This window comes from Liolophura sinensis, chromosome 1, assembly GCF_032854445.1.
Source record: "Liolophura sinensis isolate JHLJ2023 chromosome 1, CUHK_Ljap_v2, whole genome shotgun sequence".
Lineage (NCBI taxonomy): Eukaryota > Metazoa > Mollusca > Polyplacophora > Chitonida > Chitonidae > Liolophura > Liolophura sinensis.
Genome location: NC_088295.1, coordinates 32028231 through 32045643, shown reverse-complemented (window position 1 = coordinate 32045643; position 17413 = coordinate 32028231). Strand labels below are relative to the sequence as shown.

The window sequence follows — 17413 nt, the reverse complement described above, 5'->3', positions numbered from 1 at the left end:
CCCACACATGTATTCATAACATAAGGAGTGAAGTGACATGAAATCACAAAAAAAGGCAGAAATACTTGAAATGTAAGCTGCAGATTTTATTTTCTTTTTCTGAAATAATTTCCAGAAGCTGTGACAATAATGAAAATAAATTCATCTAGAGTGGCACCAGTTTAAAAGCAAATGGCATCATGGCACTCTGATGGGCATGAACTTGCAGTTTAAGCTAAGTACATGTGTTGGCACCAAATGAGACCTTAGTGGCAAAGTACTGCCTTTAAAAGTGATGTATTAAAACTTTGTTCACAGAAACTGGATCTTATTCTATAGTATACTAAAAAGACAATTCTCATTTAAGTATAATTTCCTTTTGTTTGGCATGTAAGGGAGAAATACTTGGACGGATAAGACATATTGTGTGATACATGGATGACATATTTTTTAACAACAGCAGGAAAGTCCAATCTTGTACCAAAATCTATACAGAAAGAATGTATTACTTTAGATAAGCAAAACACTGACTAACATACAACAATGCACTTAGTAGTAATTTGTGGTTTAAAAAAAAACTTCAACCTCCTGCAATTAAAATGTCAACTAAACGCACATCCACACTTCTAGCTCCAGTTTTATAGATAGTGCACGTATTATAATGTACTGCAGAAATCACTACTGTATCTATAGCATCACTATGGTATTCATAACTTTGTATTTTGTTTCAAAGCTGGACCTAGGTTACTGAGAACTTTAATATGTGTTCATCTATTTCATTGCTGTTTTACGCCACACTCAAAAATATTTTACTTATACGGCGGTGTCCAGCATTACGGTGGGAAGAAACCAGGGGGAACCCACGACCATCCACAAAACTTTCCATGTACAGGTGCTGAGGAATCTAGCATGAGCTGGACTTGATCTTACAATGACACCATTGGTGAGAGGCTCGAGGAAGGCCCTTCTGAGCCCTTAATACCACGGTCATAAAATAAACAATAAAATGTAAACAAAAAGTGAACTGGTTAAGAGTGAGGAAATCACTATGTTAAGTTTAAAAATTTCATTTGAGTCCTATCTGAGTTTTGACAATTTAATCAAATACCTAAAATAAACATACAACAAAATTCTTTATTTGATTAGTGCTTTACGTTGTACTCAACAATATTTCACTTATATGACGACAGCCAGCATTATGGTGAGAGGAAACTGGGAAACCCACGACTATCCGCTGGTTCCTGGCAGGCCTTCCCACATACGATCAGACGGAAAGTTGGCATGAGCTGAACTCGAACTCACAGTAACCGCATGTGTGAGAGGTTCCTGCATCATCACACCCAACTGGCGCACTAACCACTCGGCCAAGTAGGCCACAGATCTAGTATATAACGATGTGCGCACATGTATGTACTTATCTTCTGTTCAATTCTAACACAGATAAATATAAGGGAGCTGTTTGAAAGACTAAATGTTGAACAGAATTTAAGTCACAATTCCATCTAGTCAACAGATCTCCAACAGTTTCTTACATGTAAGATCAGATCAAAAATTAGATTGTGCAGCAAGATAGCTGCTTGGTTGATTATCTTCTCTTCTCAAACTCCCTTCTGATCCAGCTGGAGTCTTGGTAATATCTGGGGTCCCCTAATTTTAATGCTGTTCTTTTGTAAAAATAGTAGTAGAACACTGATGCTGGAAAGAGAAAAGAGGTATACCATAATCAATGTTAGATAACACAAGTAGTGGTAGTGCACTGTAACTGTATTATATCTACAGAAATATCTCTATATCCCTCATGTTAATAAACAGAGCAATAGTAAATGTGAATTACTATTTGCCACTTGAATTCGAAATTACACTGTTTACTTTCCATTGCTTCTTTTTTTCATTCAATCAAGCTGATACTCTTGTCAATAAAGATCAGGCAATTATAACAAATAAAAAAAATACAGGAGGTCTTACTGTAATACAGGTGACATTACCTGTCCTCTGTATGATGAACAATGCTCTGTATCCTGGGTTATCCCACATAAACATGTTAGGGTTTTCCCACCTTTGTGTCTGCAATTCAAAATTGATAATAAAAAGTTACCTTTCAGAAATTAAGTTGTCCTAAAGTTTGAATTTACAAGCTTCACACAAACATTATATGTACATGTACTATAGCAGAAAGATCTTAAAAACAACAATTTTTTCAGTAAAAAAATGTTTGTAACATAATATTTGTTCCTTTGTAGTACTGAGAAGGGTATATAGCCAATTATTTATGAGACCACAAAGAGGAGGTAACACAAAAGTCAATACAAATTTCCATCCTTTGACCAGTAAAAACATTTTTTCTATTTTGCTGTTCTGTTTTCTTTCTAAGCCTTAGATAAAGTTATACGTCAAAATGTGATAACATTTTCAATATTCAGCATGAAAATATGGAAACCAGAACTAGAACTAAAAGAATGAGAAGCAGTACTTACTGTACCCCAGATGTGAAGAGCTAGGCAGAGTGCGAAGTAAACAAAGACCACACTAATTGTTGTCTTAAACTTGTTGATGAGAATGCCAACAAGCCCAGCTTGGAAGATGTAGGTGTTGAAGAAGAGAAGGAAAACCACTATGACTGCAAATATTATACATACATCCTGAATGCTGAAAGAGAAAGTAGAATTTGACATTACATGTACATGTATATAGAACACCTTTTATAACACAGGATTGATAGAAAACATCTGGATGTGGAAATGATCACTGTTAACCATTCAAAAATCTCTGAAAACAGTCAGACATCAAGCTGACCACTAGTAATAAAATGGTGTGAAGTTAAACAATATTTTATTTCACTAAAAATCATGACAATCTTAAACATCTGAATATGATCATTCAAAAAATCTTTCTATGGGGAGTTTATACATGAAAATGTAATCATGAGTCAACCCTCTGGAATAACAATGAAACTATTTGTTGTCTTGTCGATTAAGGTAGGAATATAACATTCCAACTTCTTCAGGGAACAGACAACTACTTTGATGAATATTTCACCGAACATGAGGCACTACCTTTGTCTAGCACCATTCAACACAAATCCACCCATGTGACCCTTATGATTAATAGGGTAAAAGTTGTTAATAAAGGCATGTTAACTAATGTAACTTCTTGGGCTGCCACACTGCATAATTCCCACCAAAACGTATGCTGTCTTGGTTGCAATACATAATATTTGCAGCAGAATTCATGGAATGTATGACAGAAAGATAAACATACTCACACAAACAAAACCAGAAGGATGACATTTTCAAATCTCAACAGCTCCACAAATGAATTCATGAACAAGTCCACAAGTAGTAGGAAGTACTGCATGTACAAAACTGGCATGTAGCGGCTGAGCAACATTCTGTTGACTGATCACTTTGTGGAGTCTACAGTTTGTAACATTCTCATTTAAACTGGCTCCACAAATTCCACCTTTCGCTTCATCTACAGACAGTAATCCACATAAAAACCCTACAAAAGCAAATGCAAGTAAAGAAATCAGATAATCCGCTTCACTAAAGCTACAGTAAATGTCAGGAAGAAATGGCCATAGCCTCAACCTTTCACTTATTTTTATTTGATTTACGAATTGCAAAATCAGTTTCACCAGCTAATCTATACCCTAAGTACCATACAACAGCAGTGTTGTTCAGACTCTGTGGTGAAATCTAAACCCTGATGCTAAAATATAGGACAGGTTTATTTTAACACGCAATGATAATTTCCTGAGTGGCAGGCTTCTAAAGATTAATGGTAAGGCCGCCGGAATCATTGCGCTCATATTTGTGGTGGTCCAAGGATACAACCCAGCACACCCCTGAGCCCCAGCATTTGTGGAGGTCTGTACTTTCAGACAGAACTCTGACTCCACAGTATCAACAGTACAATGTTACAGTGAACAGAATGTGTACGTCAAAGATGAAACAAAAGGGTTTTGCCACAAATGCTTACTCCTCGTCCGCTCCACCTGTTGGGGGAGGGAAATGTGCCGATACCCCATTTGTGAAAATTAAAACAGCTCATTATCAGGGATAAATAAAGCGCTAGAAACCACCAACAGCCATTGAAAGAGAACAGTGATACAATATCAGCCATACACTACAGATAATTGATCATGAGGTAACTTATTTGTTGTTGGACTGGGATGAAGTGAGCAGGTTCAGAAAATCATGTCGTTGTTGTTGCAATCACCAGCTCACGATGCTCTGTGTCAGCTCGCAGGAAAAAAAATTGCTATGACAACACAAACAATGCCATGATGTAATTTCCTTGCATGGAGAAGATAAGTGATATACTTACAGTCAATTTTAGTCAACCCATTTCACCCAATAAAACGACTCCAGCCAAGAAATTGACAGTCGAACGCTTTCCTAACAGGGCAAGTGTTTACATGTTGTCAAAGTCCAGGGCCACGCGAGATCTCATGATACCCTATGTAATATGTTCTTTGCATGGTTAAAACAAAATAATTTCTTTGATGATTCGACAACCTTGAAAAATAGAGTGATTAAAATACAACTCCCTTACTGGGTTAGCGCTGCTAAAAAGCCCGCAGACGCGCCGAAAATAAGTGTAATATTGGCTGTCTCTGACCGTCACGTGACCCATCGCAAGTGAATACATGGACGGAAACGCGCGCGAAAAGAAAACTGAACTGAGTATGATGCTCAGTATGTCTGCATGACTGACAGGGCACGAGTTGAACCTGGTTTAGAGGTCTTTCTAAATTATCATCACAATGAAGCCAAGTATTTGATGTGACCATATATATAACAAACCTATTTTCAGTCTGAATTAACTGTCACCACACTCACAACATGTGAGTATAGGGTGATGGATTGTGTGATGCTCAATTTTCGACAGACTTTCATTCAGAAACCAAATGATGCTGATGAGCTTAAGTTGCTCATGTTAAAGTTCACAGGGTTGTTCAATTACTTCCTTCTGTCGAATTTTCATCAGGAGTAAAACAGGGAAATCTATGGGCATTTATCTTTTTGCTTGAATTTTCTTTGCTGACAACTGATTGGAAAAAAAAAAAAATTCTGCCATGACAGCGCCCAATTATTAACAACTTCCCTGCATAATATTAGTATGGTTATCGTTTGTGAAGTTGAGTGCTAGCTGCCCACAACTAATTGATTGTTTATCACGGACACATCGGAAAACTGGCCACAATCATATAAGTTGAAAATTATTGAGTATGGTGTTGAACTAAAATAACAATCATTCAATTCTTTCAGAGATATAGGGTTATAATCTTTATAATGTATATTTTACATGTTTTTGGTTTCTTTTTTTGCAGATTAAAGTTTCACAATGGGAGAGTTTAAGATCCACCATCATGTCAGCGAACTGATGAATTTACTAGGGTTTGTATTGGCAAATCTTTCATATTTAACAGTTTTGAAGAGTGTGCAATTTATTTCAAAGATGTTTAGGTATAGAAGTAATAATATTTATATGAGATTTCAGGTATCATCATGACAAATTTGTGTCAAAGCAGACAATCTGGTACAAGGTCTGTACATGGGACAAATTTACAATTTTATTGTTGGTTATAGTAGTTGATGTAGCCGGATCTTATATTTTAACTCTTCATATTCATGCATTGCCCTGGTTGTGTTATTTCAGAGTAAAGTCCACAGATGAAGTAGGCGCTGAAGTGTACACTGAGATGCTCTTGAAGAATACAACTCCTTATATTACAACACAGGTTAAGATGAAACATCTCTCAAATGAAGCTTTCAACCTGCAGATGGTCGTGGGTTTCCCCCGGGTTTCCTCCCACCATAATGCCGGCTGCTGTTGTATAAGTGAAATATTCTTGACTAAGGCTTAAAACACTAATCAAATAAATAAATTAAATGAAGCTAGGTTTGGATAGTTCTAGTTTAACACAAGCTGGACAGCATGTTAAGGTAACCGTTATGTTTTTTGGGGGTTTTTTTTTTTTTGTGTTATGTGTCCTTAGCTTTATTTGATTCACTTCAGGCCTAGTTTTAAGGAGAGTATGAAATGTTATGTACCAATGTGAATTTGAATAAAGTTTGTAAACTAGCGCATATCAGTTTACATATCAGGGTGAAAACTCTTAAGATTAAAAGATAGAGATGGTTCAACTACATCAGCTGTTATTAAAACACACATTTGTTTCTCAGGTATCAGCCCACCATGCAAAGAGGAAGATAGCACAGTGCAGTGGCACACCCATTGAGTTCTTGTCCAAATATGATGAACTTAAAGCTAAAAAGTAAGAGAGTTGTGTATTTTTTTTTTTTTTTTACACATTCTGTGTTTAGAAATAGTAAATATGTGACTTCATTCTTTTGTAAGGGGCCTCGGTGTCAATCCCAGGCCAAGTCATACGACTTAGACGTTTAAGACGGCAGTCTTCTGGTCATACTTTTGTGCTTCGAACAGACTAAGAGGATAGGCCAGATATGTAGTGGTTCGTCTAATGTCAGTATATTGTAACTGGGTGTGATGACATGCCATCATTTAGACTGGCTTGACTCAGTGAGACACTGAAGTGAGATTATAATTATAAAGTAAAATTTGAAGTAAAGTTAAACCCCAAGCAATCAAACAGTTAGTGGTTTGCTGTTTGTCTCTGTTTTTATTAATGCTATCTGATTCTCTTACTTCAGCACAGAGCAAATACACAGGAAATAAGGTTAATATTGATAACATTGTTAAAAACTCAGAGACATTATCTATTTATATAGAGGATATTGCACACTGAAGGTTAAATACCATAAATATTGTTTGAGTGTGAGGTGGAAATGATAACCCATCATTTCTACCTTTCACGAGAACAATATTTGTGGTATTTAATCTTCACTGTGCAATATTCTGTTTATTATTTATATCCTGACATTTTCTCTACATGTATATAAATGCGTATCAATTTACTGTAAATGCCTTTTTATTTGTGTGGTACTAATGTTCGTGGATTTCGCGGCGAACACATTTCCGTGAAAATAAGTGCCATCGAATATAAAACCCATGTAAGTAATTTATAAATGTAGCATGCGTTACAGTTATAAATTCGTTAACAAGCACTACAGTTCTAATACTTTTCAAACACGTTAATTAGAAATACCTAATTAGAATGTATTTTGGCTTTTACAAATTCAGCTTAATTGATCGTCAGTTAATCTCTTTTAAGGAGGCTTAGCTACGTCTTAAGTATCGCCAAAGTGCAACGTTATTTTTGTTGATTTATTGCCGCAGTTACAGACATACAAATCGATAATTTGTACTTGGAGTGTGTACGTGATACGATATACATACGACGAGAGAGGCTGTTTTTTTATCGACTGTACGTGCCTTTCAGTCAGATCATCTTTCGGACGCGCCTGAGATATCGCTTGGGGGGATTCCGCACTTCTGAGAAATTTGCTCAAATCTGTTACTGTTCACTCAAAGTTTCACTCACACTGCTGATGCATGGGAATTAAACAGTGGGATTTATTTATTTCACATTTAATCCTTGGTCGTTTCCCGCAGTGAGTGGCACGAATATTTGCTCACACAGCAGGTAAGGGCTTCGTCTTATAAAGAGTAACAGTCTTCAATGTATAGAAGTTTCGTCACATCTTACAGTTACAAACAAGTTTAAATGATAACATTGTTACTTGAATGCTTGAGTTGTTTTATTACTTGATGTTTCTGTATTGAAGTTTGATCAGTTGTCCAAAAATTCTGTTAAGATCTGCAAAAGTTGATTCCCGCAAATGTGTCTTTTTACCAAATCCGCGAAAGTTTATGCCCACGAATATAAAGGCATTTACATCTGTTGCATCTTTGAAAAAAATAAGCATTGTGCCATCTTCTTCGTATTTCTGATTCTGTTCATACGTGCCGCAATTTCGTTCACGTCCGTGCTCACAAAACCTTTTTACAGTTTTAAAAATTGTCTGTAAGTAATTATACATTCTACAAAGGTGTTTAATGCTAATGCAATATAGGTATTTAGGTAAATTAAGCACATGGAGAATGTCTATCCCTTATTTTTTATTTTTTGCCGAACTATGTATTGCGCGGAAGTGCACGGCCGTGGGTCACGGATCAAGGTCTCCAGCAGTGTAATAGCAAAATGTAATAACAAAAGTGATATCTAACTAGTGAAGATACCATTTTTATCAGTGAAGGAAATACTGGGATTTCACTGATGTATAAATAATAATATGTGTTATTGGTAAACCTACCCAGATTCAATTGCATGCACTTGCATGTGCATTTATAAATATCTGGCCTTGTATGTTATGACAGTGTTCGGGACTTGGACTCTCTGGTGTTCTTGCTCTCCAAGTTATCTGAGGAAAAAAAGGTATCTACATGTAGTTGTAAAGTGTTCAGCTCTTTAACTTTGTCAATATATTGAGGTGTTTTTAGATGTTAAGGTAAAGAATGCTGAATAATCACAGCCTTTCCTGTGTGCAAAGTGAGTGTGTAAAAGGAAAGCATTGTATTTTAATGTATTTTTCGGTATGTAAACTAGATTGTTATTGTGTTGTATTAGGCATTTGGGTGGGTTTATTACAGATGACTTTTTGTGAAATTTTCAGACAAAGCAATTCCTGGGAAAAAATGCCAAAGACCGTGCAGACAATGCTGGTCTTACTCTCACATCCCACAGTAAAGTCATATCACAGTTACCTGCCCCTGGAACAAAGATGACCCAACAAGAGCTAACAGAGGTATATGAATGTCACTGAAGTTGTTGTGAATTTGAAAGTAACCCCTAGCCTTCCAGCAGTCTTATGTAATGCTCTGTCTGCCGTCACCTCCTAATCTCATAGGATATCATGGCTTATGGGGCCTCTATGGTGGTTAGCTCGCCAGCGTGGCGCGATGATTTAGGAGCCTTTCACCATTTAATTTGCCCTGAGTTCGTCTCACTCATACTGGTTTCCTCTTGTGGGAAGGTCTGCCACCAATCAGCAGATGATCGTGGCCTCTGCCCAGTTTTTTCCCCACCATAATGCTGGCCGCCGTTGTATAAGTGTAATATTCTATTGTATAACACCAATGAAATAAATTGATAAATAAATTATTATGACTTGCACATAAAAACTTCAGCTCCATTGGATTGTTATGCCTTATGTGTTTTGTTTTTAACTTCAGATAACTATGACAATATTAAATTGTTTATTAATTTACAGATCAAAGATATGCTGTTAAGAGAGGCAACATCTACTGATGCAATAACATCGTCTGAGCTGTTACGGAAAGGATTACGAGAAAAACAGTTGAAAAGGAATGGTACGGCTTGTACCCCCATTGGCTTGTACCCATTTTCACAAATGAACTAGTGACAGGCAGAATATTTAATAACACATCTCTGCAGCATGATTTGTCAAAGATATTCAGATAAACACCTTTTATTTTTATTAATGATGCTTATCATATTAAATTATGCATAATTCTTGGATATTTTAATCAAGGAAAGCGGATAGATAAACTCTTGAACATGATGCACATGCTAACCCCTTTAAGCTGTGTATGCACTGTGCATTTGTTGTGTCGACTGGTCAGATGTTTGATACAATTGTGGCATTTTGACAAATTGCTTTTCATATGAAGTAGACATTGCCAATTTCATTAAACTGTCAAATTAACAAATAGCACTGGGTGAATGCATCTGTATATGCATGTAGTTGTATTCTGGCATATCTGAACTGGCCAAGGGCATGTTGTCCACTTAGCATCTTGATGTTGTGTTGTAGTGAACATCACAGTCCAGGCTGAGTGATTGTTTGACGTACCTACCCTAACCTTAGATTTCATATTTATTAATGGAAAAGACACTAGACCAAATGTACGGCATAAAGCACTAATCAAATAAATAAATAAATAGACCAAGTGTATATATCTCAGACTTACAAAATAACCCCAAATGCATACATCGAGACGGTTGAAAGCACTGACATGTTATTGGTTTTATCCAATCAGGGGAGAGTTGTTTCCGTAACTTGGGGATACGTCTGTTTCCACTTGTATCACCCAAACCCTCTTTGCCTCATAAGAGTGCCTTATCAAAAGTTGATTTATAGCGATGTCAAGCATGTCAGAAACAAATAGCATCCACCCCTCTTCCTAAATAACTGATTGTATTTTTGGTTGTCTTTTCTTGAAAACTACAGTATTCTAATAATTCCACGATATCTAGAACTGAATGTGTGTGATTTTTATAAACCAGTAATATGTATACTCATGCTTGTAAGAGTACAGCATGTGAAAAGTCCAGAAAAAGAAACCTTCTTATCTTTTAATATGATCCTGGTCTTGTGTTGTAGTGAACGTTCCTGTCCAGCCTGAGTGGTTGTTTGACAGACCTGCTCTGACCTTAGACTTCATTGTCAACACTGACCCCATTGCTGATGAAGTAAGTGTGTGTATGATCCCATTTGTGACAAGCCTCAGTGTTCAAACACAGCTTTAGAACCAGATATTATCGTGTCTTTCATTTCACATGTATGGTGCAAAGTACATCTATGTTTTCCAATACTTCCTTTTGTAGAATGTATAATTTTATAAAAAATTCTTATTGGTTAGGGATTTTCAATTTTTTGTGTCACTTGTTAATGTGGTAATGCACATATTGAACATGTTACATTGAAGAAAAACAGTGGTTTGATTGAGGAGCATTTTAACAGCTGAGAGATAGCTTTATACATGCACATAACTGGATTCCCATAAGCATATTTTTTAGTTGAGTTATTCCATAATAATGTCAATATCTGCATGTTTTGAAACTATTGAGTCATAACGGTGGTTTGTAGTAATATTATGTGGGTTAACCCAGCTTTCATAATCTGTGACATGCTCTGTTACATTTGGTATGAAGTGGCTTGATGTGTGTGATAATACATTGTATATCTTCCGAACACCCCTATTTTGTGCAGAATGTGGTAGCTCTGGGCACCTTACCTGCTCCTCAGCAGGAACTGGCAATACTGGAGGACGTCCTCCATTGTATGCAGGTAAGGGACATTTCCCCACAGCCATTTAATCCATTCAAGTAACAGGAGTTGCATGAAGTTGTATGTAGAAAATGGGCATTGCCTGTGTTAGAGTTATTAAAATTTAATGTGAAATCCAATAGGACATTCTTGCGGTGGGTTTTCCCTGGGCTCTCTGCCCAGTTTCCATCCACCATAATGCTGGCCGCCATCGTATAAGTTGAATATTCTTGAGTCCGGCATAAAATACCAGTCAAATAAATAAATAAATAAACAGTAGGACATTGGGCCTTGAAGTTACATTAGGTGGTTTTTCATGTGACTGACAGTGGGGCTGACCCCAATTCCTGCCCTGTTTTATCTACCCTATTTCTTTATTCATAATTCTGAAACAGTTTTTAGTATTCCAATCAATGTAAAGAAATAAAGCATTAGAATGGCCTATTTATGAGCCACATATTGGTTGCTTATCAACTTTTGTGTTACCACACTGACCAGTCATAGTACACTATTATAGGCGACCTTGAATGGAGCCAAAGAGAGAATGAGATACCTGTGCAATAGGATACATGAGCACATGCAAGAATAAGATTGTACTTATATGCTATTTTCACGTTATATTTACCAGGGCATTGAGGGGAAATATATTTTAGCCAGACCTCTTAAAGACAAGTACTCCCCCAAAGAGTTTGTAATTGACCAATCTTTGGGTAGGTATCTTCTTTTGTGTTTCGTGCTTTGGAGTTACGTAGACATAGGAAGTATTTGAAAGAAAATTGTCTTTGTTGGCTTGCATTTTTTTCATGAGTTAATTTTGAGCATCTTGAGATTTTTTTGTAGGTTATGCGTTACAGTGCGGAGAAACATAAAAGCAGCTCTCAGATAAATTCATCTGAAATCCCTAAGTGCTTTCCCTGTCATTTTCAGATCATGTTTAAAGTGAATGTAAAGTCAGCCACTGAAGTTGAATCAATTAATAAAGTACATTCTAGAAAGGTTTAAAATATTTATCGCTTATCATCAAAATAAATAGCAAACAAATCATCATTACCTAGCCACTCATTTGGTGACGCCATTTTGCCATGTTGTAGTTATCTAGAATAATGTCACAAAACCTACGAGTTCTCCCGTACCATCCGTTTTAAACAATGTGACAATAGAAAGAAAAAATCCCCCAACCATACAGTATCATTTGGGTTCCTTGTTTAAGGGGCCGATGTTTGTTTTAATTTGGCGCTCAGTCAAGGCTATTTATGGACACAAGTGTTGTGTTTTAGCGGTCCTGCACACCCTCATTTGGCCTTCCTGGCTGTACCTACTTCAGGGTATTTACCGCACATAGCTGGACCCACTGATTGATAACAGACTCTTTCATTCAGATATTGGGAAGATATTTCGCAATAAATTTGACTTTGCTAAGGAAAAATATTGCAAAGTCACAATATTTTACTTCAAGGAATGACTGTCCCCCAGGCATTTTTCTTACCAGATCATCTTGGCATGTTACTGTAGTTTCCTTCCCAATATGTACGCATTGTGACACAGGCAGCCATTCTCAGCTCCCTGCTCTACAATGCATCAGATTAACGCTTAAAATAAGCTGAGATCCAATTTATTGCATCAAATATATGCTATCCACTATAAGAAACCACACTGGCAACAACGAATTTGGTTTTGGTGCTTTTCATGCGTTTTTTTTTTTTTTTTTTTTGTCTACTTTAATCATGCACGGAAGTCTCTTTCTAGTGCCACTGTAAGTCTCGAAATTTCAGTCAACTATGTGAACTATATTTATAACTTTATCTTGCTGATTATCATCTTTTAATCAGAGCCAAGTTTTATTAAACTAAAGTGTTACAATAATTCCACAATATCTAGAACCTGGATGTGTGTTAGCATTATAATTGAGTACGTGTAATATGGTAAATTGCCTTTTGAGTGCAATATGTAAGAAATTGAGGGGCTGGACAAAAAAAAAGCTGTGATCTTTTAATGTGACCACGTATCTGCTATGATGATGTAAAGCTCAATGTGCTGGTTACCATCCTAGTTATTATAAGCTAATATTTTAATACTATTTTGCAGATCCATCTCTTAAAGAGTTTGTGAACCGAATTTTACCACTGTGCTCAGACTACTCTGTTGTAGTCAGATTTATTGAAGGTAAATATATGAAATCATTAAATGAATAGCTCCTGGCAGTAACTTACCATCTATATTTCCAGCATTTTTGTGTTGAAATAGGTTGTTTCAAACTTATTGCACAAAGGTATGGTGTCCCTAGCACTCTTGAAAGTCAGAATGTCTGCACAACAGGACATTTTCATGTTGGAAAATTCATTTATTTAGTCATTGATGTGTCTCAATTACAGGGTTGGATTTTTGAAGCTGTTCTTTTAGATTAATAACCATCCTGATAAGGGTTTTGAATGTTTGTTTTGTCAGTACATGTAAATCAGAGTTGAGTAGATGATTTGTTTGTTTCAGAGAAGTCTTGCGTTTGAGTATGGGTTGGTCAGCCATGCTCTAAGTGCTGCCATGAGAACCATTATACGGGTAAGCTTCTTCATCTGTTTTGTTTCTGCTGATCTGTTTATCAACACCAAAACAAAGGACACAGCTATGTTTGACTGGGGATTTTTTTGCGACCCTCACTTCGATCGTGGTACCTAATTATTGGCCTAATTAATATTGCGTTATTGTTCAGTCTTTACACTGTACACGTAGTGCATTAGTACTACCTTTGAACTCCCAGGATTCTGAAAGCTCAGGTGCAATGAATATTTACATTTAATCTATGTGTGTTCTTACATATGTTCTATACATATTCTTTCAATAATTTTGGGTTTGTTCTGTTACCATGCTGGATTGTCCTTTAGTTGTATATTAACTGCCTTGCACTTTAGACATTTGTAGCTGTACACGTATATTGTTTTCCCTGTTTGTAGGACTACACTATTCTAGTGGCTCAGCTGGAGCGCCAACTGAGGAAGGTCAGTGAGGGCATAATTGGTCTTTATGTTCTTAGTCTGATGGATTGTGATCACAACATTCTGACAAGTAGTAGAAGTATTAACATAGAATTGTGTCAACTGTGATGATACTAGCAACCTGCAGAAGTGTTCTTGTAGTGTACAAATAAACTAAGTAGTGAATGTATTGATTTAGGAATTAGTCCACAGACTAATTCTACAAAGCCATTACTGACTTGGGTGAAAACTCTCGTCATAGTGCTTAGATATCTAAACTGAAAGTTAAACTTGGCACTCTAAAATTCTGTCTCAATTTTGAATTAAGTTGAGAAATGGCTTTGTAGAATCGGCCGTATCAGAGGCAGTACTCAGTAATGTGGTGTAACTTGGCGCATGTGTATTATGTAGTCATATGATGTACCTGTCCTCTGAAACGCGAAAAGGTAGGAATGTCATAGGGATGAAGAGTGTATTTGAACCTGTATTTACTGTGATGATGCCGGTTTGTTCTTGTCAGGAGAATTTGTCCTGCAGAAGTTATGGTTTTACCTTCAGCCCACCTTCCACACCTTAGGTCTTCTGGCCTCTGTGGCTAACTCAGTCAACAGGGTAAGGTTCTGTGACGAACTCACCTGTGAAATGTGTTCGCTATTAATACACTAATTCCTCAGCCTTTTTGCCTATGAAACAGCAACTTTCAGTGCCATTTATGCACATTTTCAACTTGATTTTGGAGACAAAACTACATATTTAGATTGGCCAGTTGCAATGCAAAAAGGTTGAAAAATTATGGTAACAACTTAATAAATGCTGTTTTTATTTTTTTGTTTTGTACGTGGGAAGATCTGCCAGCAACCTGTGTATGGTCATGGTGTTCCCCCAGGGTCTCCACGGTTTTTTCCCTCCATAATGCTGGCCACCATCGTATAAATGAAATATCATTGAGTACGGCGTAAAAATCAAATAAATAATAAATAAAAAACCCTTTTTTTCTTTCATTTTGTAATTACTTGAGGCTATGTAAATCTTATTAAATAAATATTAAAGATATTATTTGGGCTTCGTATTTTATTATTTTTATTTGCATTCTTGTAGGGAGAGTGTATTGGAGGTGCAATTTTAAGTCTTCTTCATGAGAAAACATCAAGTTTGATTGGGTGAGTGTATGCATGATTTGTAACTTGGTTTTATAAGTTCCCAAGGTTTTAGCAGTTGAAAATTGTTTACATCTGAATGTAATGGTGATTGTGGATTGTTGTCACTGACTTAGTCATTCATTGTGTTGTTTGCTGAACCCCCCAGGCCCTTGACTAATGAGGCCCTGATAAGTTTGCTGGGGTGATACATGAGGGTTTTGCTGGGCTTGATACATCACTGTTTGCTGGGGTGATACATCAGTGTTTGCTGGGGTGATACATCAGGGTTTGCTGGGGTGATACATCAGTGTTTACTGAAGCCCTCAGGCCCTTGACCAGTGAGGTCCTGATGAGTTTGAAAGAATGATACATCAGTGTTAGCTGGGGTGATACATCAGGGTTTGCTGGGTGATACATCAGTGTTTGCTGAAGCCCTCAGGCCCTTTACCAGTGAGGCCCTGATGAGTTTGCTGGGGTGATACATTAGTGTTTGCTGGGTTGATACATTACTGTCTGCTGGGTTGATACACCAGTGGTTGCTGGGGTGATACATCAGGGTTTGCTGGGGTGATACATCAGTGGTTGCTGGGGAGATACATCAGGGTTTGCTGGGGTGATACATCAGCGTTTGCTGAAGCCTTCAGGCCCTTGACCAGTGCGGCTCTGATGAGTTTGCTGGGGTGATACATCAGTGTTTACTGGGGTGATACATCAGTGTTTGCTGAAGCCCTCAGGCCCTTGACCTGTGAGGCCCTGGTGAGTTTGCTGTTTGCTGGGGTGATACATCAGAGTTTGCTGGGGTGATGCATTAGGGTTTGCTAGGGTGATACATCAGTGTTTGCTGAAGCCCTCAGACCCTTGACCAGTGAGGCCCTGATCAGTTTGCTGGGGTGATACATCAGTGTTTGCTGGGGTGATACATCAGGGTTTGCTGGGGTGATACATTAGGGTTTGTTAGGATGATTATCAGTGTTTGCTGGGGTGATACATCAGTGTTTGCTGGGGTGATACATCTGGCTTTGCTGGGTTGATACACCAGTGTTTGCTGGGGTGATACTTGAGGGTTTTGCTGGGCTTGATACATCAGTGTTTGCTGGGGTGATACATCAGTGTTTGCTGGGGCGATACATGAGGGTTTTGCTGGGCTTGATACATCAGTGTTTGCTGGGGTGATACATCAGTGTTTGCTGGGGTGATACATGAGGGTTTTGCTGGGCTTGATACATCAGTGTTTGCTGGGGGGATACATGAGGGTTTTGCTGGGCTTGATACATCAGTGTTTGCTGGGGCGATACATGAGGGTTTTGCTGGGCTTGATACATCAGTGTTTGCTGGGGTGATACATCAGTGTTTGCTGGGGTGATACATGAGGGTTTTGCTGGGCTTGATACATCAGTGTTTGCTGGGGGGATACATGAGGGTTTTGCTGGGCTTGATACATCAGTGTTTGCTGGGGTGATACATCAGTGTTTGCTGGGGTGATACATCAGTGTTTGCTGAGGGTCTGATTAGATGTGATTATCTGAAGTTCTGTTAATATACCTCTTCAAAACTTTCATTTCAGTGATGGGAAAGGCCAAGATCTTTGTCTGTACCTCACTCAGGCTGTAAGTATTTATATTTGTATGTTTTCATCATTGGAAGGAATGATTAGACTCACTCGGCCTGATGTGCACTTTTCGCTGTATATTATTTTAATTTTATTCCAGGCCTGTGTTCCATACTTTGAAATTCTGGAAAAATGGATCTACAAAGGAATAGTTTCAGATCCGTACTCTGAGGTAGGTTGTGACAAGGATTTTAATATTAGGTTGCATGAGACCTTCACTACTCGGTCGGGGGCCTCCGTGGCTCAGTCGGTTAAAGCACTAGCGCAGCGTAATGACCCAGGAGTCTCTCACCAATGCGGTCGCTGTGAGTTCAAGTCCAGCTGATGCTGGCTTCCTCTCTGGCCGTACGTGAGAAGGTCTTTCAGCAACCTGCGAATGGTCGTGGGTTCCACCCACCATAATGCTGACCGCCGTCGTATAAGTGAAAATATTCTTGAGTACGGCGTAAAACACCAATCAAAAAAAAAAAAAAAATACTACTCAGTCATCTTTCATTCGATACCACAGTTGTCATGTTTACATTGAGTCTTTTGGAAGTGTAAGTTTTTAATGTAAGAGAAAAGTTGGCAGGTTTAGAGAAATCAGAATTAGTGACATGTTCTGTAATTCTTTATGCTTTATTTAAGTTTTTGGTGGAAGAAAATGAGACCATACAGAAAGAGAAACTTCAGGAGGAATACAACGATGCATATCCTTTTCTATTCAGCATATACATTTTA

General features: G+C 37.6%; 2 protein-coding genes across 2 annotated transcripts in view; one reads left to right on the top strand and one right to left on the bottom strand.

Moving 5' to 3' along the window:
* Nucleotides 1-62: 62 nt before the first annotated feature.
* On the bottom strand, nt 63-4483 carry LOC135470204 (transmembrane protein 138-like). Its single transcript, XM_064749018.1, has 5 exons — nt 4306-4483; nt 3242-3477; nt 2454-2625; nt 1965-2043; nt 63-1674 (listed from the first exon to the last, which is right to left on the bottom strand). The coding sequence occupies exons 2-5, from the start codon at nt 3364-3366 to the stop codon at nt 1565-1567; spliced, it is 486 nt and encodes a 161-aa protein (XP_064605088.1). The 5' UTR covers nt 3367-3477; nt 4306-4483; the 3' UTR covers nt 63-1564.
* Nucleotides 4484-4628: 145 nt separating this feature from the next.
* LOC135470214 (gamma-tubulin complex component 2-like) overlaps nt 4629-17413 on the top strand; it is a 37257-nt gene continuing 24472 nt past the window's right edge. The window contains exons 1-18 of the mRNA XM_064749030.1: nt 4629-4825; nt 5312-5378; nt 5641-5722; nt 6168-6259; nt 8284-8341; nt 8580-8711; nt 9177-9276; nt 10311-10399; nt 10920-10997; nt 11605-11686; nt 13062-13144; nt 13470-13532; nt 13925-13973; nt 14469-14557; nt 15044-15105; nt 16649-16691; nt 16794-16865; nt 17321-17382. Of these exons, the coding sequence (XP_064605100.1) occupies nt 5326-5378; nt 5641-5722; nt 6168-6259; nt 8284-8341; nt 8580-8711; nt 9177-9276; nt 10311-10399; nt 10920-10997; nt 11605-11686; nt 13062-13144; nt 13470-13532; nt 13925-13973; nt 14469-14557; nt 15044-15105; nt 16649-16691; nt 16794-16865; nt 17321-17382 (1289 nt within the window). The 5' untranslated portion in view covers nt 4629-4825; nt 5312-5325. The remainder of the gene's footprint in view (nt 4826-5311; nt 5379-5640; nt 5723-6167; nt 6260-8283; nt 8342-8579; nt 8712-9176; nt 9277-10310; nt 10400-10919; nt 10998-11604; nt 11687-13061; nt 13145-13469; nt 13533-13924; nt 13974-14468; nt 14558-15043; nt 15106-16648; nt 16692-16793; nt 16866-17320; nt 17383-17413) is intronic.

Bases quoted from the DNA above. Each gene is read 5' to 3' on its own strand.
- LOC135470204 (XM_064749018.1), bottom strand. From the start codon at position 3,366: ATGTTGCTCAGCCGCTACATGCCAGTTTTGTACATGCAGTACTTCCTA. The intron at 2,044-2,453 runs GTAAGTACTGCT...TTTGAATTGCAG, and splicing joins CTCTTCACATCTGGGGTACA to ACACAAAGGTGGGAAAACCC. The intron at 1,675-1,964 runs GTAATGTCACCT...TTCTCTTTCCAG, and splicing joins GTTCATCATACAGAGGACAG to CATCAGTGTTCTACTACTAT.